Raw genomic sequence first — 27590 nt, 5'->3', positions numbered from 1 at the left:
ATTTACCTATCGTGAATTTTAATTATACCGTGTTTGAGTTCAATGGCATTTCCAGATTTTTTAAAATGTCAAACCACGCATAATTACGTTGGATGTTTAGCATTGACATTTTTGACCAAATAATTAATTATTATTTTAAATGTATGCCTATGAAGCCTAATATCTATTACACATATTTGTATCTATGTATGTACCATTAAAATGTATGTAATCTTAGCAAAAGGATGGGATTTTTTATACTAAAAGATAATTACTAAATAAATTAGCAGATCTTGATCCACGAATGCTAAATGTAATGATCGCCTAGCCCAACAGGATGAAATATGTTGATTGTCGATTGGTGTTAGAACTTCCAGTATCTCCGATATACCTTCCTGTAGGTATAACCCGGAGAAGGACCCTTTACGCGAAAAGAGTCCCAGTAAGACTCCAGAATGGAGCGAGCTAAAGAACTGTAAAATTAAAAGGTGTTAAAAATATTCCGAGCCAAAACATATAATTTGCCTAGCCTTTTCCCAACTATGTTAGGGTCGGCTTCCAGTCTAACCGGATGCAGCTGAGTAGATACCATTGTTTTATAAAGAGCGATTGCCTATCGGACCTCCTCAACCCAGTTACCCGGGCAATTCAAGACCTCTTACTAAGTCTGATTGTCAAATTGACTAGCTTCTGACTAGTATGATCAAATGACAGCCGCGACTTACAGTTTATCGTGCCCTCCGAAACACGTTCCATAACATATCATAATTCAGGATTATTAAAAGTTGTTCCACATCAAAGTGTGACTTGCAATGCAACTTGTAATTTCGAAATTAGTACCAAGTTGGCCAATCATAACACATTTGCACACCATAACGATGCATTTCCCGAGTTGCACCGACTGACTGAGCTAACCTGACAATTTCCGCGGGATAATAACTATTAGCTTCGAATATAGATTATTATTTATTTCTAATACCTAGATTTCAATGTGTTCAGCTTGGGTGTAAAACTTATCAATTTCGAAAGACTATGTCATAAAAGACTAACACCGTAAAATGAAAACAAGTCATTTACTAAAATCAGTAGCTCGTGTTAGCAGGTTAGGACTGGAAGCCGACCCCGATATAGTTGGGAAAAGGCTCGGAAGATGAGTTAGTGCCAGCTAAAACTCGTCACCATCATCTTGCTCCTGTCCTTATGGCTATTTTTATTTGGGGGCAGCTTTTTCCATAGCCACTTGGGTACTTTTCTGTCTAGCGTCATCCTCACAAGTGACATTATTTTCAGCCATGATATCTGATGATTCATTATTAATTTACCGTTGCTTTAATCAACTAATATTACTCAGACATTTAATAACTAGTCTAGTATTGTTAGGTTCTAAACCAAACCCTTCTATTACTTTCAATAACGCAGATCTTCACTTACAATGTAAAATTATGACGTAAGTAAAACTATGACGTCACACAGTTGATGGGGCACGTGTTAAATCATAGTTCTGAAGTTCTACAATGTAACTATTGCTATATTAAGCAAATCATACTTATACCCAAGTTCACCGATAATATAAACAATCACTGTTTAGGTACTATGAATCTTCAGGTTAAATTTCAAAGTAAACAGTTGTTTTATAAAAAAGAATATTGTTACTGTCGATGAATTTGGGTCTCAGTCTTATCAGCTAAAATCTAGCAGCCTAAATATAACTTTCATAAGGTTTCATACTCCAGTTTGTTGCAATACTTCAAAATTAAATTAGCATTGTCAACGAACCATGTGTATATCATTATTAAGCAAAGCATGACGATGTTTGCATAACAGCGGCTGCCATTTTTATTAAAGCATTAAAATATAAAGCATTAGCATAATTTCCTACTATATCCATGCTCTACTTTCCCCATACAATGGAGAACTCAAAAACCGTATCGACGGAACCTCTAGTTGCATAAGGGATGTTACACATGTAGGTAGGCAGCTATGTAAGTTCATACAACGGCCGTGGATGCCCACTAAGGCTCTGTCATCTGATACGAAATTCATGTTCATTGTTTCTCTGGTTTATAGTCTGTTTATCTGATATTTCGCAACATGCCTACCATATAATGTATGCACAGCCTAAGCTCGGTAACCTATATTCGGTACAAACGCAAGTCCGCCGTTGTTACAATCCCGTCGACAGCGATACCTGGCCACTTGATTTAGTGTTTATTGTCCCTAACAAAGCTATACCCGATAGTTTATATCCCACAGTTAATTACATACGAAATAATCGTAAAATTTTAACAGCAACATTGAAAACAATTAATGCAATGATAATGACCTACAACAGGTTTTTAAACGAGATTATGGCGGCATTTTTCGTTTAAAATTAAAAGATCTGAAATGTATCAAAGACAGCCAAGGACAGTAAAAGTTGCCACCGACCTGTGTTTTTGACCTAGATTTTTTTAAGTTCCATCGGAGGGTAGTAAAAGGATTGCAGAATCAATCGGTTTAAGTAATACCTGTGATTGTGGCGAACTACGAGGTGTAAGGTGAGCCAAGCTCTTTCGTTAATGGGATTTTATTTATTTCAACGTAGAGCATCGACACTTGTGTTTTCTGAAAATGACCTGAAATACTACTATAACTTAGTTTAACTATATAGTTTTAAAACTGTACAACCGAAGAGATATTTCATCTCGGATAGAAGAAGCAAAGACATTATAATCAATCTTCATAAAACATAATCCTGCAAGAATATATGCGATATATCGCATATCGACTCAATAGTCACACATTAGCAGGCGCTTTAAACGATCTGCGGATTTTACCTTCAAACGAGCACATTACACAGTCTACACTAATATTATAAAGAGGAAATATTTGCTTGTTTGTTTGACATGAATAGGCCACGAAACTACTTGACCAATTTGAAAAATTCTTCAACTGTTGGGAAGCTATGGTATCCCTGGTGTATATACCTACGCTATATTTTATCCGGGTACGGGCAAAAGTTTCCACGGGACGTGGGTAAAACTGCGGGAAACGGCTAGTTATTAACACTTGCTTGCTAGTAATATTTCATAACAATTATGTGCTGTAATTTTCGTACCTAATAAGTTGTATGAAGCCATACTCGTTTCGTTTTATGCAGCATCAAGTGTATGGACGACTTTCTCTGACAAGCCGGAATTCATTGACGCGTTATTTAGAAGTGATCGCTAATATTTATAGTTTCTAATATATCCGGTATCTTAATTATCACTAAAACGGCCAATAACATGATCTTGATGTCCGATTATTTGATTATTTGAGAGTATTTGATTGATTTCAAGAAGATATAAAATACGATCATTGAACATTCTTGTCTATGTGATGTTGAACACAATTTTCTTAAAAATGTTATCTACAGAGTTGAATACTTTCATTTTGGTGTATGATAAAATATAAGTTTTAATGATAATATTGAAAGAAGTTGATAATAATCAACAATGCTAATTTCAATAGTTTTTTTTTTTCGTAATCATGCAGAAAATGTAAAAACATTTCATATAGATACCTACTGTAAATATATAAAAAGGCCAGATAGAATGTTGGTTATTGCAGAGATAATATCAAATTATCTCTGCAATAACCAACATTCTATCAAAGTAAAAAATCGAGTACCTAATATTAATTATTGGGTGAAATACCAAGGCGCCCGCGCCGTCAGAGCGACGTCTGCGCATGCTTTCACCTATCTCACCCGTCATTCACTCCGTCAATATGTCCGGCTTGATCTAATCTTAGCTGCGAAATGTGTGAACAACACTGCACCAAAAGTCATTAGACAAGAACACCTTACTTAATTATATACCAACAACAAGATTTTGACATGCGGAAGAGACGATAAATCGATAAAAAAACTATTGATAAGTTCATCTTCATAGATAAATAAAAAAACGTAAGACCCATGTGTTAAAGTTTATTAAAAATTTAAATACCTCCATTTGACATGATAAATTGAAAACATTTTTTTTGCCACCAAATGATACAATGACTAAATAATATGAGACACAGTTACCCGTTGTTATTATTTTCCATGAAAGCTTTTACTTGTTCCTGATACATTCGGTGTTTTTCCTCTAGCGTTTTCAAAGCGCTAGATTGACGAACTCCCCCTACGTTAACCATGAAACTAATTTGGACTGGAGGCATCTCAGATTCAGACTCTGTATTAATTCCCTTGTTTTTTGAGCTAGATTTTGTCCTCACCTTAGATTTCTCATCAGTCCTCATTTGCACATTAACATCAGGCTTATTTTCAATCTTTGGTTTAGCTTCAGTTTTCTGATTAACGTTGGTATCCCTTTTTTTCGGTGCGGACTGCTTCAGTCTTTCCTTTTCAGAATTTCTCTCTCTGATCCTCTGAGCACCAGCGGATTTAGATTTGTAATATGGATTCTTGACAGTTTTGGGAATCTTATCATTGGTCGATTTATTAATTAAATAAGATGGATTAACGTCTAATTTGGCGCCTGGTTCCTTCGCTGTGTCTTCGCGCTTTACTGATATTTCTCTGCGCTTTGCTGACGAGTCCCTCTCAGTTTTCTTTTCTATTTCTGCTTGATAAGTTTTTTTGTATATTTTGAGACGGTTTTCCATCCTTACTTTTTCGGAATATCTTTGTAGACTCCTTGCTCTTTCTAGTCTCGGTTTGATTCGTTCTAGGTCCGGTCCCAATCCACCAAGTTTCAAATTTTGTATGGGCTCAATGGTAGCTCGTCGAACATGGCGTCGAGAATTTGTTACCTCTGATACACTTCTAAGATTGTCAGGACTTGGATCACGAATATGGTCGGCTTTAATAGCTAAATCTTCAGTAAACTGTAATTCTTCTTCGCGTTCTTCATATGAATTATCCAAATAATGTTGTATGCCACGAGTCAGAAGTTTTTCATAATACATTTCATTGTAAGGTTCGGTATTGTAAAACTCCGGTACGGGATTGTTAGTTTCATCACCGATACTTTCTCGTTCAGTGTCTCCAAATTCAGGTGATAATGAGCGTATTTCATTTTTATCTTTTTTCTTATCAACATGACTTGGCGCGAACTGCTTACGAAACATCTCCAGGTATGTGAGTCGTTTTGGCTTAGAGTCTCTTTCCTTGTTGACCAGATAACTGTTAGCTTGTGTCAGCTCTCTTTTTAGTTTTTCATTTGCTTTAAGAAACTTGTTACCTGAATTATTTTGCTTTCTATGCTGATCTTTTGGTACCTTTATGAGTACATCCTTTTCATAAAACGGTACAAGAATTGTGTCAACATTTTCATCGGACTTCCTACATTTTGATAATGGCTTACGTTTGAAATTAGTTTCCAAGCTATCGAGTGATATGTTGCTGTCGGTACTTGAGTTTTTATCCATTGCTCTGAATGAAAATTTGAGTCTTTTTCTTTTACTCATAAACAGATACGACGACTTGTCCATAGTGTCAAAGTGACAATGATTTGATTTATTTTTTTACAAAATGTGGCCAGATCGGATGAGGTTAGAAACTTTTTAGAATGCAAATAGGTTGACTTAAGACAACTACATTTAAGGAAGTTGTCATTGCAATGTCTGAAGCTCAGCTGAAACAGCAGTAAATAGTGGGATAGTCAAAAGTTGGGACACGTAGTGTGTTGGCAGCGGGCCAGATTGGAATAATGCGCAAATTGCTTTACGCCCCTCGTCGGCAAGTTGGGGCGGTACACGAGCACGCGTCCTGTGCTGCTAGTCCGACACATCGCTTGAAATGTCAACACTATTTCTACTTGTACATTTTAAATTCGAAGAAAAATCCGCCGTATAAAAATGGACTGAACCATTTTTAGGATATAATATGGTGTCATAATGCGTAACTTTATCCTGAAACTAAAGCATTTCTTTTAGATGATTATAAATTACAAAAAAAAATGATATGTAGTACGTACTATTCAGCAGAGCACTCTGATTCCGACAAGCCAAACAAAAACCGAACAGCAATCTACTTGCCATGATCTTAAAATCCTCCATTTGAAATTGTGCCAAAGATTCTAGACATCCAGACAGGATCGTACATCTTACTATTTCACGGTTTTTACACGTATTTTTGTGATGGGAAGATCCCTGTTTTCATTTCGTTTGTGTTTGACGGGGATGTTTTTTCGGTGGTTCCATCATTCATGAAGATGAAATCTGGTATTTTGGTGCGGTTATGATTTTCAATGGTATTGTTCTACACGTGCAGTGTACGTATAATTATTACAGAGTATACAATGGCAGCAGATTCCTGGCTGGCTCCGTGCCAATGTCCGACTGAGATAACGGATTGGGGGCAAGCTACCCGCGACCCGGCCGGATTTCCCCTCTTATTACCCACATAATACCTATTTTATGCATTTAGGTCCTTTTGCAATTGCATTTTGGTTTAAGTGCCACTAAATTCGTTTATTTTCTCTACACAGTTGGTGCCTTAAAAATACTTAAAATAAAACAATCTATGTCGTATCCTAGATTCCACCTGTGTGAGAGACTGGTGTCTGATGTAGGTATTTCAATGAAAATCTCTCGTCGTCGATGTAGGTATTTCAATGAAAATCGTCTATTAGAGATGGAATATTTACATTTTAATTAAATTGTAAGTTTGTACTGTTATAAATATTAAAGTTATTACCAATCACCAATTTATGACTAACATGAAAAGTTCACTCACAAACCTACTTAACATCTGTTCCCATGACATTCCACACGTTTGATCTATCAGTAGAGATAAATAAATATCCTTGATTTAAAAACACATTGTCCATTGTCATACAGTGTGTTAAACGAATATGTTTAGTACTGTTGACCGTACACGTTTGATCTATCAGTAGAGATAAATAAATATCCTTGATTTAAAAACACATTGTCCATTGTCATACAGTGTGTTAAACGAATATGTTTAGTACTGTTGACCGTATAGTGTAGTACATGATTAATATAGAATCGATTTAGGTGTCACTTATCTGTGTTGACGTCTAAAAAAAAATCCATTGGTTTGAGGAATACTTACATGAAAATCACATTTGATGCGGTAATTACCTATAGTTTCATTTAAAATATCCCTTCTATAGAAAAATAAGGCTCTACAATCTGACTCTCCTTGGGTAGTATTTCTTCTGGTTTTTCTTCTATTTGGTTTACTTTGTTTGGTTTGAAAACTATTATGAAATTCTGTTTTTGTTGTTTGTTTGTTTTTGATGACATCTAAAACAATATTAGCATCAGCATCGTCAATAATGTCATCACGTGCTGATTGCATTTTAATGTACTCCAGTTCATACATTATTCCGACTCAATACCAACCTGCATTATCATTCAAATTGATACTAGATGAGATACATACATTAACATCTACATAACATTTGTTAATGTTTAACTATTAACTGCTTTGTCAGTTTAACTGATCAGGTGTTAAGGCCGACGGTAGCAAATCATTGTCATTTCTTACTCATGAATGGATAACGTGACGTCACACGAATTTGAACTCTAGCACCTTGTATTAAGGTTCATAGAAATGGTACCTTATATGTCGGTATAGTAATGACAGCTCATGACACCATGATAGCATCGATGGCATTTAGAATAGAATTGGAACCGGAAAGCTAATCTGAGGTCCGAAGTATGGCGTAATTCTAAAGGTGAACAAGATACAAGTTTAAATATTCCCTCATAAAAGGAACTCTCAAGGACTTTTCATTTGACAATGTAGTTTTTTTTTCATGATGACATTTTGAGTTCATGACTTTTTATTCCTTTTAATTTTTATGTTAGGTATCATCGAATAATTGGTCATGCATGTTGCGTTGCTTCGAAAACATTATAAACATTTGAATCGGTAAGCTTAACTGCACCTAATATATTATTATTTGGACATAAAGCATCACACAGTCTTACCTAAGTGTAAGCTTGTGAAACTTTTTCTGTAACCAATGGTACGAACTAATCTCAGCCCATGGAATAAGTAACTATAACCCATGTCTTTGATCTCTTGTTCCCAAACTTTCTATAAAATAAAACAATAAAATCGTATTCATCGATATTATAAGGAAACTAAATTAATTTCATTCGCAAATAGAGTCAACATCAACGGCCTATTAGCTATTAATGTTGCCTAAAATAAAAACCTTGACATTTGTACAAGTTCGATGAAACACCTATTTAAGTAAAACGTGAATAGTTTTTTGCCGAAAAAGTTGTAAAAAATTAGCTTGACCTACGTTGATCTAACACCAAATATTGATTTATTTTTAGTTATTGTTAAATTGCTCTGGAAAATCTTATTCTTGTGTTATCAATGAATCAGCGTTTAAGGGCCCGTTATAAAATAACTTGAACTAGGTATCTATTTTTGAGTATTTTTAATTGGTATCAAAAAAACACAGTTGACATTTTTTTTATAGTACCTAAGAGTCCATTTCTTTCAGTTCTTTTTGCGCTATCTTCTTTCAAAAATACATATGTATAAGCCATTATTACCTATTAACTTTTTATTTTTATTAACTGTCAATTGCTAGTTGTTGTCCATGTCATTATCAATCTTTTAATTCCTTTTTTATACAAATGATTTCATCTCCGTAATTCTTATCTCTAAGAGGCTTTTACATTTGACCTTGACTTCCATTACCTACTATCAACAATCGTAGCTATTGCGTTTGCATTACACAACACCGATAAGAAAAGGCCTCAGAGTTTCAGCTGATAACCTCTAACAAGATTATCAACAGTTTCAATAACCTATCTACCGATGATCTGCTTACTAAAGTTAGAATTTTGTTAGTAGCCCCAGCTGGGGCTGCGGGATTAGTTGGAAGAGTTATCGCGGCTCTGATAAGTAAAAGGCCTAAGTATGAAGGAACATGATGAGTTTTAGTCAGTAAGAGTCTGACACTCCCTCACGCTGCTAACCCACAGCGGGAGAAGTCAAATTCCTATCTCGTCGTGTCAGCCGAAAGACGTCCACTGCTAGACAAAGGCCTCCCACAAGGTTCACCAATTTGCTCGATCTTTTGCAACCCTCATCTACAGTTTCCCTAACTCTAGCAAGCTAAAACCCACAGATATAAAAATTGTTGAAATTGTCCGTTAGAGTATAAAAAGGCTACAATAGAATCCTTTTAACTATCCAAACAAAGTTTGCCCGCAAGGTGACACAAATTAGGATGGTTTATACCGATTTGGGCCAAGGTGTAGTAGAATCGGTGTCAATTGTATGACAATTGCGAAGTGTTGCGTTCACTAAGATTTTGAGTGCACGCACATTTAAATCTTCGAATACAAAGATGTCTTCCAAGGTCATGTTGTTGCATTGTGCATTAAGTTAATCATCTGCCTTTCATCGTTTTGTTCGTTGATACAAGACTATACTCCATTTGAGTATCAACTATATGTTACACAATCTTGATATGACGTTTTATTTCTGATCTCTCCGGACGTGTCAAATTGCCGTCCCATCGGGCTATGAGAGTAAAGGAATAGTGAGTGCACTTGTGTCTGCGCAAATGCTCGTGCATTATAATATGTCATGCTCAGTTGGCTGATCTCAGTGATCTCCTTACGTGAGAACAGCCGCCGTAGCCGATAATCGGCTAGGAGTACATCATCAACATCATGACGTTTTGTTTAAAACACATTTTTTTTAATGCCACTTAATCCTACTATAATACCACTTTCTTAATAAGTTCAATTAATAGTATAATAAGTAGGTAAGTATGTGTTTGTGTAAAAAGTTCTATCGAGATTATTTACTTATGTTTTGCCTACACAAATGGTGAATAGATGTAGGCGACTAAAGATGATATTGAACGTGTTTTGTTTTAAGTCTTAAGTAATCTGTAATAGCTCAATCAGTATGGTAATGACATACTAATGACCATATTGAACGATTACCACTCAGATGTTTTAGCTGGTATCTTAGTTATTTTAAACTTTGCTATTTTGCCATTATAATTAGCTGTAGAACTGCAAGTTTTGAAGATTTGTTTCAATGAAAGTAAGGTTACGTCGTCAGTACAATGATAAATAAATAGCAGTTTAGGCATTTTTTAAACAGGCTTTTGTATGTCAGTTTGTATGTAACTAACCAAAGCGTAACTGTTCTACTTACTTAACAGTTTCTGAAATACCTATGTAGTTGTTCTAAAATTGTTCTTGTAACTCAGACTTGTTATCTATTATGCAAAAGAATTAGGTTTGACAAGTTTTCAAAAATTCTTTCGTTTTGGGAAGTTACACTACTCCCGGATAACCGACTACATCTTATCCAGTTACGGAAAGTATTATCCAAAGGAGGGGTGGGAGGATCGCGGAAAACAGCTTTTAATAGCAGAGTTGGTATAGTAATAATATTAGAAACATACAAATTCAATGTTAAAGCTGTATAACTATATAAAATGATCGATTGGTCACAGTAATTTAGCGCGCCCTACATTAGGTCACCGACCTCACGCTATTGAGCAATTAATTTCAACAACATTGAAGAAAAACTAAACGTTATGAACTTGATATACTCCATGAACTTGTAAAATAAATGGTTTAGGGTTAATCTAAATTCTACACTACTCTTTCACATGAAAATTGTACATATTTATGGATTCTTTCGCTTATGTATTATGTATATGCTGTAAGAAATACTTACCTACTGTAGTGGATACTTAATGGTTTTCATACTAAAACATTAAATATCTAACTACATCATCCCGGCATCATATAGCCTTGTGTGTGACGTACTTAGTTCTCATAAAAGTATCTAAATATAATTCGTTTTATAAGAAGCCACAAATTAAACTATGTATGTAAGTATAAGATTTCGTAAAAAGACAATTGATAAAAAAATCCAGTATCTCTTCAACTTTTTTTTAATATAAATTATTAAATTCTGCTACATTTTTTATTTTCGAAGCGTGCCAAACTTACGCAATAATCCATTACGTATATTATCTGTGCAAAATGCGTTTCAGATAAGTTCCGGCGTTTGAACCAGATAACAGTTAGTTCCGAGACAATAAAACGATTAGTTTTACTTTATGCACTTGACCTACATTTGTATAGTTATTAATCTAAGCTTTAGAGTACCCGCACATTGCAGACTAAACAGTCGGCCGACAGTTGACCCGATAATTGGCAATTTTTTTTTTAATGAATTGCTCTATTCCAATGTGACACTGGTACTCAGCTGAAACCGGTTAGACTGGAAGCCGACCCCAACATAGTTGGGAAAAGGCTCGGGAGATGATGATGCTTGATTCCAATCGATGTTTTCTGTCGGTCTCCTACCGGCTAAATACCTGCTTGATCTTTGTAATGTGCGTAGTACCATTCACGTTCATGCTGATTTATGAGCCTAAACAATCTATCGACCGACTAAAAGTTTGCAGTGTACCTACGTGAGCTCTTAAATGTAGCAGCACTAATCGCAAATCAGCAATAAGTTTAAGAATACGGAACAAAAGATTGATAGATTGGTTCTCGTTGATCAAATTATTGATGAACTTTAAAAAAGTTGACAGATTGCAGATTGTTAGTATATTGAGTCCTTGCAATTTACTCTTTTTGGCTTTGTATGGAGATATTCAGATATCTGCTTGTAAGCAATAAATAAATCGTAAAGCCTACTTCACATGTTCGTCTAAATTAATTGATAGTGTCAATTCTAAGTTTATAAATGTTTATACATATTTAACATATTTAATTTTCTAAGAGAAAACATTTTAATTAAATATCATATATCTATAGCCTAGAATTCTTATTTTAAATCCATAATTTATTATAGATACCGTTCCCAAACAAGCATTTAATTTTTTTTGTTTGTGAAATTAATTGGACACATTTCTTTTGCATAATATTATAAGTAATTTACATTATGCGGTGTATTGGCCTATCTCAGGTTATGTCAATAACCTATCTCCTGGTAACGGTATCCTAGAACTAGTTTTTTGCTCCGGGACTGTTTACAAAATAGGCTGTCTAACTAATTTATGACCTCTTAATAAATACAACGGGAATTTATAGAGTCAACGCACTGATTATTTTAAAATAAGGTTAACAACCTTACAAGAGAAAAAAAAAAACAAATTAATTAGATTTGATGATACGATCCATATATACATATTTTTTAATATTCGATATGTAGAAATTATAATTAAAATAAATTATTGCAGCATTAACTTTGAGTTCAATCAACCATCTTGAATTATGAAAATTATTTATTAAATTACTTAAAAGGAAATTAAAAGAAGCTATAATAATATTATTCCTTCAAACATTCGTCATGAATAGACGTCAAACCGCACAATACGCATCCTTACAATAAGTCTAACAGAGTTCATTTTGCTACAAACCGTTATGCTACATATACATAGCAAGTTGTACTGCGTTAATAAGTGGTGGCCAACTGAAAAAGCACCTTAATTACTTGGTGAGAGTGTCGTGGAGTATTAAGGTGGGCGCGACTGTGACTATTTACGATCGTTTGACACGAACATACAGACAGTTGGTCTTTTATGTCTTTGTTTCATATATTACGTGGATTATTGTGTATGTGTGAAGTAAACATATTTACGTATATGTATGTACCAGGGCAAGATTAATTAAAGTTAATAAAGTTAGGCTTAGTAGTTATTTTATTTGAATTAAACTGTTGTTTGCTTGCTCCGAAAAGCTTTTTTGTAATTTTTTCATGTGCTAAGTCTCAATTTAGCATAACCCTATTTAACAATGTTTTATTTTTCGAAATCTTGTTCAATAAAAATTCTCAAAAAGTTAAATAAATAAAGATATAATTGACTTTCATTAATTGCATTAAAAATTTCAATTTAAATTAATGTCATCATTTGCACTGTAATTCACAACACAACAAACAATAATAATTTCAATGTTCCGCATTTAAAACAAGATACGCCTACACTTTTAAACAAGAATATCGATACATAATAATACTTTATTCGATCCAATAATCGCTCGATAACTCAATTCGGTATCGTTATTAACGTCCTTTCAATAATGAAAATGCAATTTCCTTATGTCGGCAATACATAGGTATATATTCTGTCTGTGTATTTTCATTAAACTGGATTACTCGATCGTCATTCATGAGTAAAATTATCATGTATTCCTTCTGAGTTTTTTTCCTATCCATAAATAATACTTTTTAAAGTAATCTTCGACTTTATAACGTATTTTTCGATTATATAGTAATTATATGCTTCTGCCAGCGGTTTCACCCACACCCCGTGGGAACTTCTGTCCATACTGGCCTAAAATATAGCCTACGAGAAGAGTGTAGCTTTCCATCAGTGAAATAATTTTTCAAACCGGTTTAGTACATTCAGAGTATTTAGGGTACAAACCAACAAATAAAAAAAATCCTCTTTATTATATTAGTAATGGAATATAGTAAATGTAATATTTAAAAAAACATATTGTCGGTTTATTGAAGTCAAATGTGATGTCATTTGCAAAATGTACATTTTACATTACATAAATTGCTTCGTTGTGGTTTCATTTGTGAATGTTGATGTCACTTGTGTTATCTACTCGCATAAATTGGAAAGAATATTGTTCGAAACTGGTAATGGAAATATTCCTGCGATATTTTCAATTTAACAAAAAAATATCTCGATAAGATGGGTACAATATGTTGAATGCGGTGTCACCCGCGTCCCGTGCTAACTATTGTCCGGGCATATGTATGTATAGCCTATTTCTCCGGGGAAGGCTTTCCAAAAGTGAAACAAATTTTCAAATCGGTCAAGTAATTTCAGAGCCAATTCATTTCAAACAAAAACAATCAAATCTTTCCTCTTTACAATATTAGTTTAGATAATAAGTAATAACATCGAGTGAATGTCAAGGATAATTGTAATAATTGGCATTGGACGGCTCTGCCCATCCCTCAGGGGTGTGAAGGTAAGGATAAGGGGATGTATCATCCCCATCCGTAGGTCCCACGGGATAAGAAAGATGATAAATCACAAGTCTCACTTGATAATACAACTGTAGTAGGGTTGGTTTGTTGGCTAACAGTGGATTTCTTTAACATATCTATCCGCTAATTTGCGATCCGAAATAGAATTTTGACATTAACTGCCTATAAATTTACGTCTTTCAATATGTAATTGCAAAACAACGGATGGTTACTGAATAGGTTATAGAAACCCGCAGCATGAGGAAAATCTACATACATAATTACATAATCGAATTCTAATGAAACGGTACCTTACATTGTATTAATCTTCACATTTAGTAGATCAAGGAAGCTGTAGCCAAACTTTTTGATGGGTATTGAATAATAAACCTGTTAGATTACTGTGTATTCATAGATTAAACTGTGAAAGTGCGTTGTAATCGTTACGCATTCAGCAGGTTTTGAAGTGGCCACAGGCCATAGTCATCAATATTTTTATGCTTGTAGATCTTCTCCTAGACCCGAGCTACCTTATTATAAAACGTCACTTTAAAAAGTATCCGGTTTAGTACTAGGTTAAGAACTTATTTGTTTGAGACGATAAACCTAGTAGTAAAGAAGGTACTTTCTTAGGACCACGTTTTATAATAAGGTGGACTAAGCACCGACTTCACTATGACAAAAATTAAAGCTTCTAACAACCTAATAGCTATCTTAGAAGTAATTATTATTCAATGGAAAAGTCTCGTGTCTATAAGGTATTAAAAATAAACCATAAAGGAACAGGTATGTTTTTGACCTTTCATTGGGTCTTAGTGAGCAGTAAAAAAAAACATGATACTTACTTTAGTTTCTTATTTTTTGTCTCCAAATAGAGTTCTAGAACAACAAAACAGTTATAGATGGAAGATCATTTAGGTAGTCGGTAAATTTTGCCAAATTAGAATCGTTTAGTAATATCACCTTTAAGTCACCTCAAACTTTCCCGTTTGGCACGCCAAGACATTGTAGGTATCGTTATAGGTAAATAAAAATCAATTACTGTATTTTTGTAAGGTTATAAGGTATAATATGTACCTACCTCGGTGCAGTTGGTAACATAGTGAAACGAGCAATAGTTTTGACTGCCTCAAAAAGGTCAAAGTTACCACATATTCAAGAAGTACTTACCAATTTTAAACCAATTCAAGGCGAATTTTTAGGATCTTTATCAGATTATCCGCAACAATTTTTCAATCACATACAAAGAACTTACCATCCGACCTTCACATATGGAAATGGAACTAATTCATAACAATACTCCATTAAAAGCCCTTTGGACCTTGAGCCATTTTCGCCAAAAAAACAATTGAAGGTGCATCTGTTTCAAGTAGCTTAAGCAATTAAGCTGTCCTTACTGCGCCCTATAATTAATAGCACGATTTCCGTACATTCAGAGATTGTAGACAATTGGCAAAACAATTAAGGGGTGATATAGCCATTGTGTTGTAATGAATGGTGCTAACAGACGTCGTAAGAAGCTCCGTTTGCTCTTAGTAGCCATTTTGTGTCCATTCTTGCGTTGTTTCCTGATGCCTATCGATGTGTATTGAAATGTTGGAGAAAGCAAAAAGAAATCTCCATTAAAAGAGTTTTAGATTTGTATCGGAAGAACAATAGCTTTTGATATCAGTGTTCAATGGACATTGGGATCAATTATTAATAAATTGAATTTGTATTAGAAAGTGCGATAAGTCTTTATTTGGGTGTTTGTTGTCTTGTCGGTGCGCAGCAGCCGTTAATTACTTTTAAGTCGATCCACATTTATTTCTATTACATAAACAGTACGTTTTAATTAATGTATAAGTCTTAATAAATATATCGAATCATTTTCCTTTTTAAAACAAGTTATCTACGCCATCCCATCTGATTAGCCTCTCCAAAATCATGTCTTAATTATAAGTACCTAACAATAACTATGTATAAGTATCTATATTATATCGCTAGCCCATTTTTCGGTCCCCGAGAAGGGAGAACCAGATAAAAATGACGTCGAAACCTAAAGTCCTGATCCCCAATTCTGTTGTCATAAAACAATTGACGAGAGAAGATGCAAAAATGTCAAAAATATATCGCGCAGTCATTTTTATCTGAATTCTCGTTTCTCCGCAGACTTGCACGAACTGGAGAGACAGAACAAGATCACCAAGCAGATCCTGGAGGCGTTTATCCAGAAGAAGTTGGGGCTGAAGAGTAACGTGCCGAGAGCGCCTTCGATCCTCGACATACTGCCGGTGAGGATGGCCAATGTCCCGGCGACGAGACCACCAGAGTTAGAGGAAGAAATAGAAGAAGAAGAACAGAACCAAGAGAACTTGGAGGAAGAGAACCAGGATCTAAATGAGGAACAGGAAATTAAAGAGGATGACAGTCTGCAGAGTGTGGAGAGCGAGCAGATTGATTCTATTTACGATACTCAAGGTATTTTTTTATGGCTTAGCTATCTGATAGACACTGTATGTCTTATCTAGACAAGACTATGACTAACATATAATGAGAACTGAAAGTTTAACCATCACCTGCTGTGATTAAATATTTTCATAACTATGTAGGTTTTATTGACTAAAGTTTAAATTAACAGCAAGTACAGTTCGGAAGGTTTTGTTCCAATTAACAATTTAGGCAATATTTTGTGACCATGTAAACTCTGAACCAACGAACAACGATCAAACATTTGTCAATACAGTACACAATACGCAATGCGTACTCAAAGATGTCAAAGACACCGCGACCCAAATATTGTACACATGGACAAACGTTTGACCAAATATTTGCCATGCGGTCGTTAGCTTTTGAAATCTTACGCTCAGACTGATTAATTGTGAAAAGTCAACATTGGACAAAAAACCGCGAAAAAGACAAACTTAAATATAAAATTGCATATTCATGTCAATTTGATATCACGTGTTTGCTTAATTGCTTTATGTTTCCTTAACCATTCACTCATTCAAGGAAATATGAAATACCTATAGGTACATACTCGTGTGTGTAGAAATCTTTGAAATCTGCGGTTAGACCTTTCACTGATAAGGACGGTTACTAAACCAAAAATGTGGTAATGTTAACTGATAATCAAAAACTTGAAAATATTTTTTAGTTCATGGCTTTGTAATCTGAGTGATGCAACATTTTTTTTTTGTGTTTTTGTTTTTTTAGAACTTTACAATTTCACTAGTTTTCACTGCACCCGGATAAAAAGTAGCCTACAGCAACGCTGAAGAATTGGACTAGTAGATAGATAGATATACTTTATTAGGTACACCAATTTTACATTTTTGTCAGTAGTTCTAGAGATTAGCATGTTCAAGCAAATAAGCGAAGACTCTGACTCTTCATCTTCATAACATAAGTATAGGCATTTCTTTAACATCTAGTATACCATTTAGGAACATGTATCAAATTATTGAAAAGATAAATGCAATTTATATTTCGTACGGACGCCAATCATTAAGCTGCACTTCAAGATGCACGCAGTACCTAGCTGATCGTGATTCCACTGCAATTAGCCTTTGCACCGAACCACTTAGTTCTAAATGGGAATCTATTTCACATTATTAATTATCAATCTTGTCTAATAAATCATCATCCTCCGAGCCTTTTTCCCAATCATGTTGGGGTCGGCTTCCAGTCTAACCGGATTCAGCTGAGTACCAGTGCTTTACAAGAAGCGACTGCCTATCTGACCTCCTCAACCCAGTTACCCGGGCAACCCGATACCCCTTGGTTAGACTGGTGTCAGACTTACTGGCTTCTGACTACCCGTAACGACTGCCAAGGATGTTCAATGACAGCCGGGACCTACAGTTTAACGTGCCATCCGAAACACAGTCAATGGTGTCTAAGATATACTTAGAAAGTACATACAAACTTAGAAAAGTTGCATTGGTACTTGCCTGACCTGGGATCGAACCCGCGCCCTCATACTTGAGAGGTTGGTCTTTTACCCACTAGGCCACCACGACTATCCTAACTATACTAATCTTGTCTAATAAATATGGCTAAAATAATTATATAGATAAACTTAACCGTACTCCCAAAAAACATTGCTTACCCTTTATTTATCGGATTATTTAAAGAACTGTTAAAGCTCAGTCCTGTTAAAATCCTGTGGCTGGTAAATTCTAGGCATCCACAGGGAATTTTCTGGTTAAGCAATAAGCAGCCTCATAGGCTAAACTGCGAGATGCCATTGAAAAACTCCTGCAAAAAAATCCCCTGATTATCTAATACTTGACAAGTTCAAAAATAAAAAAAAACACACATTTATTTCCAAGCAGGTTTTATGACGAAAAATGTAAAAATAGACCTCTCCTACCTCTTCGACGTGATCTTTCTTTTTTCATACGTAGGATTATCAGAAAATCACGGGTCACGGCTATAGGTCAGCATCTGACATTTGCACGAAATTAGATGTTAAATAAAACAAAACGAACGCATGAGAACTCGTTGCGTTCGTTTTAATTCAACCGAACCAATATGCAGCATTGATATAATTGGGCACTGGATGAGCGGAAAATATAATGTTAGTGCAAACAATTTTATTACCAAAATTATAGTTGCAAGCCCCGCTTATATTGCCAACGGCAACAACGGAAATAATCCCACATAAATAACGCTATGTACGTATTAATTTTTAAATGCTACCAAAAAAGCATGCACTTTTTAATACACTTTATTTTCATTATCATAAAAACCATAAAAAAACAAGCAAGGTTCTTTCTTGCCAATGCGTCCAGCCTAAAAGGAGTTTATCTATTTTTAATCTTAAACATAAAACCAGCCTCCTTTAATTGAAGCCCCAGGAATAACAATAAAACCTCCTTACCTATATTCTGGTTATACCCAGGTGTTTCACCTCTCAGGTTCACCTTGAAAAGTTCAACGCTTGCCACTGGCCAGTACTAGGGTGTAGACCCTAGCCATAATGTCTACAAAGAAATAAAAAAGCATAATGTTCCGATACATAAAGATTAAAACGTGCACTGGGCCACCAAGTTCATTAACCAGGAATCTAGATACTAGTTACAATGTTTATTCTGAAGACAATACAAATACAAAGAACATCAAGAAAGTTCAGAATAAAATAAAACTTTTCTGTCAAATTCTTGAAATTAATGTATAAAGGATTTAGGGTACAACTATAGGCACCTTAATCCAGTACAGTATTATAGCAAGAGAATAATTGTATACAGTCTTAGTATTAGTCAAATAAAAAAAACCAGCTACCACACCCCCTTGAAAAATTGAAAATAAGTATTTATTTCGCGTATTCAAAGAGTCTACAAAGAAACCATTTAAAAGATCTAAATGAAATTGTCTGTATTTACAAAACAACAATTGAAATAGAAACGTGTACATATCTTTTGTTTGAAATTAACCATCATTATGAAAATGAGTGTCGTCATACGTGTGACATTTCACTGGTCACCTTGGAAGATCATTGATACCAATATTATATTGACATTTAAAACCGACAAAAAACAAGAAACGACCACCAAATTCCTACACTAATACTTAATTATCAAGACTCTATCTAAGAAGCTTTATAAATTGAGAAGTAGGTAAAATACAAAGGAAATATATAAAAGTCAAAAACTGATGATGACTGATTTTGCAGAAAATTATTTATTTTGTTGTTAACAAATAAAACATGACATTTCAATAATTTACTTCGGATTGCAATAAAACACGTTTTTATACGAAAATCAAAATATATTTTATGACTCAATAAATATGAAAATGACCAGGATTTTAGTGATTTATTTCCGTGATTTTAGTTTATTGGTTGGTTTCACTAATTAGGTGCGGACCCACCAAATTAATGAGTTATGCCCGATTCGTCATTTTAGTGATTTGGCATCCATAAAAAACGTGTCCCAGTTGGTCATTCAATAAAATATTTTATTTTGCTTAGTCCCAATTGGTCATCCGTACTTTATTTTGTAAAAAGTACTGTCAACAAGATAAGCTTTACAATATTGTAATATGTTTTTTTTTTATTTATTTTGGTTATGTTTTTTCCGAATATGGCAAGACGCTATTAATAAAATCGCGATTTCAACGGCGTCACACACCGCACGGCCAAAACCAAAATACCAGGATCGCATAAATCAGATGAGTAATATACCAATCAACGAGTGTCCATGGAACTGCCCACCGTGTACTAGGACCGCATAACTTACAGGAGTATAGCAGTCAAGAGTATCAGGATTTTACGTTTTTTTCCTAATTGTAGGTAAACATACCAATTTACACCATCATTCATCATTTTTATGTATACAATCTCTTTGCTAGTTATGGGCCCCTGGTACTTTTGTTACCGGCACAAAAAGTATCGAGTCACATTTTCGGATTTATAAAATGCCCATGTTGTCTTCACCTGTGTTTTAATGTAAATTTTATTATATTTATATGAGAGCTATACCTACATCGAAGTTTTTCATTTAAAATTTCTTCTAACTCTTTTATTTCTGACGGTACTCTAATACGTGAAATTTTATGCGGGGGACGAATCGGAACTCAAAATTTAAATATTAAATTATTTATTTTGCTCGAATGACCAATTGGGATTTGGTGTATGGAAAAAATAGTTGGTGACCAATCGGTACTAATGACAAATTGGGAATAACTAAAATTAATATAGCTAATGTTAAACCTATTCAAGCAATATTTAGGTAATTTTTGATACTATGAATTAATCAATTCCATAACTTTTCTGTGGATACTTCTCCAGTTTTCTTCGACAAGAAAAACTATGAACCATAAATTTATCAAACTATACTTGTGAAATAAAATTGTTTACATTTCATTTCGACGTACTCAACAGGTCACAACACAAAGCATCATTAAATTCATTCGCACTAGTAAATGGATTGCAGCAAAATGTTAATTTCTATCTCTCGCTACCTGAAACTTTATTTTCATCCCTGTTGGGCGTCCCCATAACGCAATCACGAGATAATCTCAACTCGATTTGTGAGCAAACTGACGGTCCACTTGATAAATATCGACTTTTAAACACATTTACAGCTATTTAAATTGCAACACTTTTCAGTTGCAACCAATTTACGTATATTTGCGATGCTGTTAATCTGATATTTCGCTCTCATATACAGATTTCGCAGTTAACGTTTATCGGTTTATCGATACAGGTAAGCCTCCGAAATGTGTTTTACAAATTGACATGTATGAATGTACCGTATGCATTCTACATTCATATTAAATTAAGGTAATTTAGTCGTAAGGGATTAAACGCTGCATGTCTGATTGCAAATTAAAGGGAAATTTATGCTAATTGGAAAAACAGAGATGGCTTTTTCATGTAGTCAGTAAAAATCCAATAACGCATCGTTCACAATGCGTTTGTTTGACATTTTCCAATTTTCTGTAAGAAAATCACGGGTACTAACAGTGTTAGAGGTACAGCTGTTTTCGGAGAAGTGCGTAAAAGAAATAGAATTTTAGCAGTTACACTATTCTCTTTAGATATAGTAAAACCTACGCGTCGTTAGCATCTTCTACTTAATTTTATCTTAAAATTACAACATAGCGATTAAAGTATTATTATCATGAGTATCGAATTTGCCCTTGACGGATTACTAATTTCGTAATTGAATTGTTTCAAAATATAATTTGATGTTACCGCAAGTTCTTTTTGATTTTTGAATTGATGATAATCTCATCTGTATTCAATTAAATATTTTGACAAATAGATACTTAACCTTCGCATGAAGTATTAGTAGCGAGCAGTTTGACACTAATTAATTTTAATAATCTACTCTTGGTTTTGTGGTTAATGTGTAGGTATACCTTCAAGTGGTAGGAGAGCCATAGTCGGATCACACAATGCTGTAAGATGTCCTTCGATTCACGGCTATTTATTTATGTAACCATTTATGTACACAGTAAATATTTGAAAGAAGTAAAAGTAACATAAAATAGTACAAAGGTACTGCTTATTTCTAATGAAAGCTTTTCCAGCATATCCACTTTTATAATTACTTTAATAAAACTGAATATTTTTTTAAATAAATAGAAAACCATGAACAAGCTGGAAATCCACACTACACGAGAGGGTAATATAATAATTCCTTTTGACACTTATTGATATGTGGTTTAAATTAACTTTTACTACAAACTTAAAATCTTATTTACCTTTCTTATACCCTTCCAAACAGTAAGACGACAAAACAAAATGAAAGAGATCCCCTTCCTTGACTGTCGGGGAAAAGTATTCCCAATTTTAAAAATACAAATTCTGAACGAAACTTCGCTCTATTTTAACGGTTCAATGAGCACCTACCATAGCACCAAGCTAGACAATTTCAGGTATCGAGTCCGTGGGATTTAGGGCAGATACGAACTAGGTATATCCTATATCCTACCCACGGAGGAAGAAAAGATAGCAGAGATGCCATAAGGAAGGTACGTCAGGCGCCTTCTTGTAGGTCAAGCAACGTTTATAGGCAAGCTCAGTTACCTGAGCTAACGAGACTTGGGTTCCTTGTCAAAATATAACCAGTCTGTCGAAGATAGGTCTTAATTGATTGGTGATTTAATTTTTAAAATAATGGGTGGGTTCCTTAGAGGCGTGTAAAGGCGGTGCTAGTAAAGTTCTTATTCCCCGAAAACCTGCATATTGGCGTACTACGTTCTTAGATTGAACGTTATGACATCTCTGCTATTCATTTTGTTTTCCTTGGTCCTACCGGTCACGAACCAACCATCGCTTGCCGTAAAGAGCAAAATACAGCTAGTTTTTTTACAAACCTGTACACGCATCAATCACTTTTTTGTGCATAAATGGCAGTTCGGCAGTTGACAGGTTTTTTTGGAGATCGGTAGATAAACTTTATTTCACTTACAAATGTGATGATGTTTTCTGGTGACGTTAAGATTTTCTAGAAGGAAAACTATTAACGAGAAGTTGACAAGTCACAATAGATATTTGGGAAATAAAATGCAGTTTTTATAAGTCGCATTTCCTAGGTATAATTCCCCATGATTGATGTAAAATTCTTATCATTATAGGTTGCAAAAGATTAGAATAGTAGATTATAGAAAATATTTCTTAGAAAAAGTATCGAAATACGCAAAACAAGTCGAATATGTAGCGACGACATAGTATGTAGAGTTGAGATTGGTCATATTTATCTTTATTTAAATTACCTACGTACCGCAAGCTTATTTGAGGACCACCTTAAATTGTGCCTAACGTGCATCTGCCATCCTAAATAGTAATGTGCATCCGCCAGCTATCTCAAATGGCCTGTAACCGCAGCTGAGCTTGAACTTACGGCACTGACTTTCAGTGCCCTTGCGCAATAATTAATTACTGAACTTACCTTCGCGTTTGTTGCTCAAAAATGTTAGCATTGTTAGTTAATCGCTTCCGAAGATTTATTCTTTCCAATTATTTATACAAAAACTTTTTCACAAATAAAACCGACAAATATTACGCTGTAAACCGCATCCAAATCGTTCCAGCCAAAAGTGAGATAAATGCGCAAAAACGTACATACAAACAGATGAAATTGAGACCCTAGTTTTTTAAAGACATTTAAAAATGCACACGTATTTTCAAAAGAATTGCAGATGGTATTGCAGCCTCACTCATGCTTGAAAATACTCCCTCAATTTATAAGGTAAAATGTTTACACTCCGTGGCATGAAAAAAGGCCTCACAGGAGGTCGGTATGCTCACCGGGACAAACAAGCATGCAGGTGCGAGCATGCATAATTATGCACTGAATTATGACGTTACGTGATCGTGTATGCACGCACAAGCGTTTTTATTTCCGAAGCCTTTCGGTACGAATGCATTATTCAGTCACGTTTTCTAGCTATAAAAAAGTGTTCAGAAGCTTTCTAGGTCATATGACGTAATTTAAGTTTAGAATAAAAAATGTTAATCAATTAGTTTTGTTGCTAACGATCTTTGTGAATCAAGGAAGCCTACATTTTACATTTACATATTTTTTGATTCACAACTATTTTTATAAGATTGTATCTACGCTTTTCCGTTGAGCCACAACTTTTAAGGATTTAGTTCCATATATGTTAAAAAACAATAACTATTGTAAGTATTTTAAACTTTGAGAATCAAGCTCTACTATCACCCTACATTTTCCCCGAGATACCGTATCAACGTGCCAAGTTTTCTATACTCAGCAACATTGAAAGACGGTGGCAAAAAAGTGCAAAAAGGAGCGTCGTTAGAACTCACTGACCCATTTTTACTGTCCCGCAGTGTTCGCAAGCCTGTGGCCTGTTTACTAGCTGAGCGAGGAATGAGCCCCCATTTACTAGCTTAGCTCACAAAATTATCTTTTAGCCAGTGAAATAAACGCTTTATTCAATAGCCCGTTTATTTGGAGTACAAAAAGTCATAACTCCTGCGGTCTCTGAATTTTGCAGTACTCCTTTTTTTGGAAAGCACTTTTACAGTTTACTGGATTTTATTTGAAGAAAATCTGCAATGGATTATGTAGGTACCTAAAAGTTCTTATAAAAGCTGCTGGCATTTTAATGATGCTCTTCTTACTAAGCTACCCTTTGAGTTATTGCTTGAGCAATCCAACAATAGTAAATGGAACGAAATACCTAGAGCAGTATTGCAACATCATGTTCCTCGTTGCACGCACAAACTTAGTCAGCACTTAGAAAGCTAACTGCCGACTAGGAACTGGTAGGAATAGGAACTATTCTTATATAACAGGGATATTGTTCTTACATTCTCTAATTCAGCTTGTAGTGTAAGTACTTTGTCATAAATAAGCAAGAAAATGTTGTGAAATGGAAATCATTTTAAAGACCTACGGATACCTAATTCCTTTTACATTAAACTAGCCGTTATAAAAAAATACATTAAATATATTATTCGGGAAGAGTTTAGCTTTCCAACAGTGAAATAATTTTCCAAATCGGTTCAGTCGTTTCGGAGGCTTTGGGTACAAACAAAGAAAACAAGGTTTCCTATTTATTATATTAGTAGACAGCTTCGTAGACAGTTACAATAGTTTTCCTGGCACAGTATTCAATAGTATTTATTTAGTTATTTCAAAATCTTCAATTGAAGACAATAATTACGTCACCGAGTACCTATCCTTGAAAACCTTTTATAAAGTTTAAATTGGAGCACGAGGTATGAAGGTTAGTGCCAAACGTGAGACTCCGATTATGTGAACGAATCGGGCGCCACATGAAAGTCAAAGTTCAAACTGAATGAACTATAATTAGATACCCGTGTATTGGTGGTCTTGTAGTTACGGCGTTCAGAAACTGGGTATGTGGATTCGAAATCCTGGCAAGTTAATATGACAAGTAAAATTTCGTTCTCTTCTTTCTTAAGTTTCGTTCTATCTTTTCAAAGTGACTAACTTGTTTTGAAGAGAACTAGTAGGTTGGTAGAGGTAAACCCGGGCTCAGTTCAAGTGCATCTGAAATTGCTCCTGAAATCGTCAATCCGTAAAAATATGCTCTTAGTCAGAAAATCAGTAACATCTGAATGGCTCATTCACTTCATAGAAAACAACATTTTGGAACTAAATGTCCTAAGATGTGGTTCCAAAAATTGTCTGTGGTTAAGGTATTTTTTTTGTCTTGGACATTCCAAATTTGAGTGGGTATTTCCAAAATATTGGTGGTCAGCCGATGATGTATTAAGAACTAATTGAATTGGGAAATAGCTAGGCTGATGATATTTACGGAAAGGTGATCTCAGTGATAATTCGGTAATTATGCTTCGCTTGCGGTTTTACTAAGATTGATGAGTATATCTTACATTTGAATATTATCGTTTATTAACCTTGGTTACTGCTTGACCTTATAACAAATGACCTTGAATACTGTTGCGTGATGCCATAGTCTTGACACTCTTCAAATAAATACTTCATGATTGCCTTACTAATTCATAGACTACGTGTTGTTAATTTGCTAAAACCAAAAAACTTTTAATTCAATGTTTTTTTGTGGTTTTAATACTTTCCCCTTGAATTAATGAGAAAACTAACGATATTTCTCAACTTTTCAACAATATATTTTTACGTAGATATTTCAAATAAAATCTTATTAAAAATATTCAGGCTACTCTCATGTAGCTAGATACCAATGTTACAATAGCGTAGCAGGAATATAGCAAAATAATTAATTATGAAACTGGAAAGCGTTAAATTTTCTAGGAAGTTTGGATATTGTGTAGTTAATACAAATATTTATTTTTTATAGTTTTTTTATAATAGGCACCTGGAGCTGAGAAGATACTTAATTTTTCCGCGGATTTGTTAACAACTTATAATACTTATTTTTAAATGTCGAAAAAAATATATTACCTACACACTTGCATTTCTATTGTTACTCAAACCTATTCCACTGCAAAACCACGTAATATTTCAAAACTACAATAAACATTATCCTCGTTAACCCAGCACTTCAGTAACCGATCAATTTCAATATTCTAGTTATAAAAATATAGGCGAAACGAATCATAACTTAAACCTAACCTAAAGGTCAAGTGTCACTAAATTTTGAAGATGTTAGACGTTCGATAATTATGATAGATAAAATTATTATTCATTCATTGTTTTAGGTGTCTTAAATGTTGAGCTTCATTTTTGGAGTGACTAGCATGGATGAAGTAAGGAAGAAGTACCTATGTATATCAGAAGCACCCTGAAAGTAGCACCAGTGACAGAAAAATGAATATATGAGTTAAGTGGTATGGGCATGTGATGAAAACGCATGCTACAAAGAGTGTGTTAAGTATGAATGTTGATGGACGGAGAGGTAGAAGTAGATCAAAGAGAATATGGATTGATCCTATGAGCCTTAAAATATACTTGAAAAAGTACAACACTGTAACAATTCCAGAAACCCCTTTGACTTTAGTAATAAATGTTCATACATACTATTCCAATTCTTTACCTGAATAATAAATTGTTCTCTTCTCTTTGTTTCAGGTAGGAGTAAAAAGTACTCAACTCCACCGTTTGAGGCTGACTTGGAACCGAGTGGTTATAATCGTAAGCTAAACAAAATAATTACTACTTATTTATTGGCTCATATTTCTCTCTAAATCCATGAGAAATGTACTTGTACATTTGTTCCACTCTTACTTCGTACTTCTATCTTAGATAAAACATCCCTCTTTCAATTTCAATCTTATTGCCAAATAACTGTATGATCATTTAAGACACACACACGCATCATTCATCATCAATCAGCTGTTTCCCTCAGTTTTGTCCATCTAAAAAGACAACTACGGATATAACGTAGCCTATAGTACGCGTAGCTGAAGCCTTCATTTACAATGGGTTATTTGACAGAACTTCTCAAATCGAACTACTAGTGGTACTAGTACTAAGGAAAGTAAGTTCAAAGCATGTGTAGTTAAAATAATGACACAGATATTTCTGACAAATGATTGACAGTACCCAAAATACCATGAACATTATTATTCTCAAAAAAAAACATTTCACAATAGTACAATCCGCGTCTCTTAGCAACGCTCGCTGCGCCAGCCTTTCGCTGAACAAAGCCACTTTCGCATATTAAGGTCTAAGTACACCGAATATGAGTACTGCGTCGAACGAACTTTATGTTGCAAACCTTATTTTGAATTCTCCACTCTTTGTATTTTGAG

At 34.5% G+C, this 27590-nt stretch overlaps 2 protein-coding genes across 3 annotated transcripts in view; one reads left to right on the top strand and one right to left on the bottom strand.

Moving 5' to 3' along the window:
* LOC110378378 (low affinity immunoglobulin epsilon Fc receptor) overlaps positions 1-27590 on the top strand; it is a 76096-nt gene that overhangs the window by 21709 nt on the left and 26797 nt on the right. Inside the window, exons 2-3 of one of the 2 annotated variants that reach the window (XM_021337605.3) lie at positions 16064-16372; positions 26908-26970. In XM_021337605.3, coding sequence (XP_021193280.3) covers positions 16064-16372; positions 26908-26970 — 372 coding nt within the window. The remainder of the gene's footprint in view (positions 1-16063; positions 16373-26907; positions 26971-27590) is intronic. The other variant, XM_064036878.1, reaches the window with a different exon arrangement.
* On the bottom strand, positions 3928-5609 carry LOC110378377 (uncharacterized). The gene has a single exon (XM_021337603.3). It carries the CDS (start codon positions 5434-5436, stop codon positions 4024-4026), a length of 1413 nt encoding a protein of 470 aa, XP_021193278.3. The 5' UTR covers positions 5437-5609; the 3' UTR covers positions 3928-4023.

This window comes from Helicoverpa armigera, chromosome 11 (assembly GCF_030705265.1).
Source record: "Helicoverpa armigera isolate CAAS_96S chromosome 11, ASM3070526v1, whole genome shotgun sequence".
In the NCBI taxonomy this organism is placed as follows: Eukaryota; Metazoa; Arthropoda; class Insecta; order Lepidoptera; family Noctuidae; genus Helicoverpa; species Helicoverpa armigera.
The sequence above is the reverse complement of the archived record's forward strand: the minus strand, read 5'-3'. Positions and strand labels throughout refer to the sequence as shown.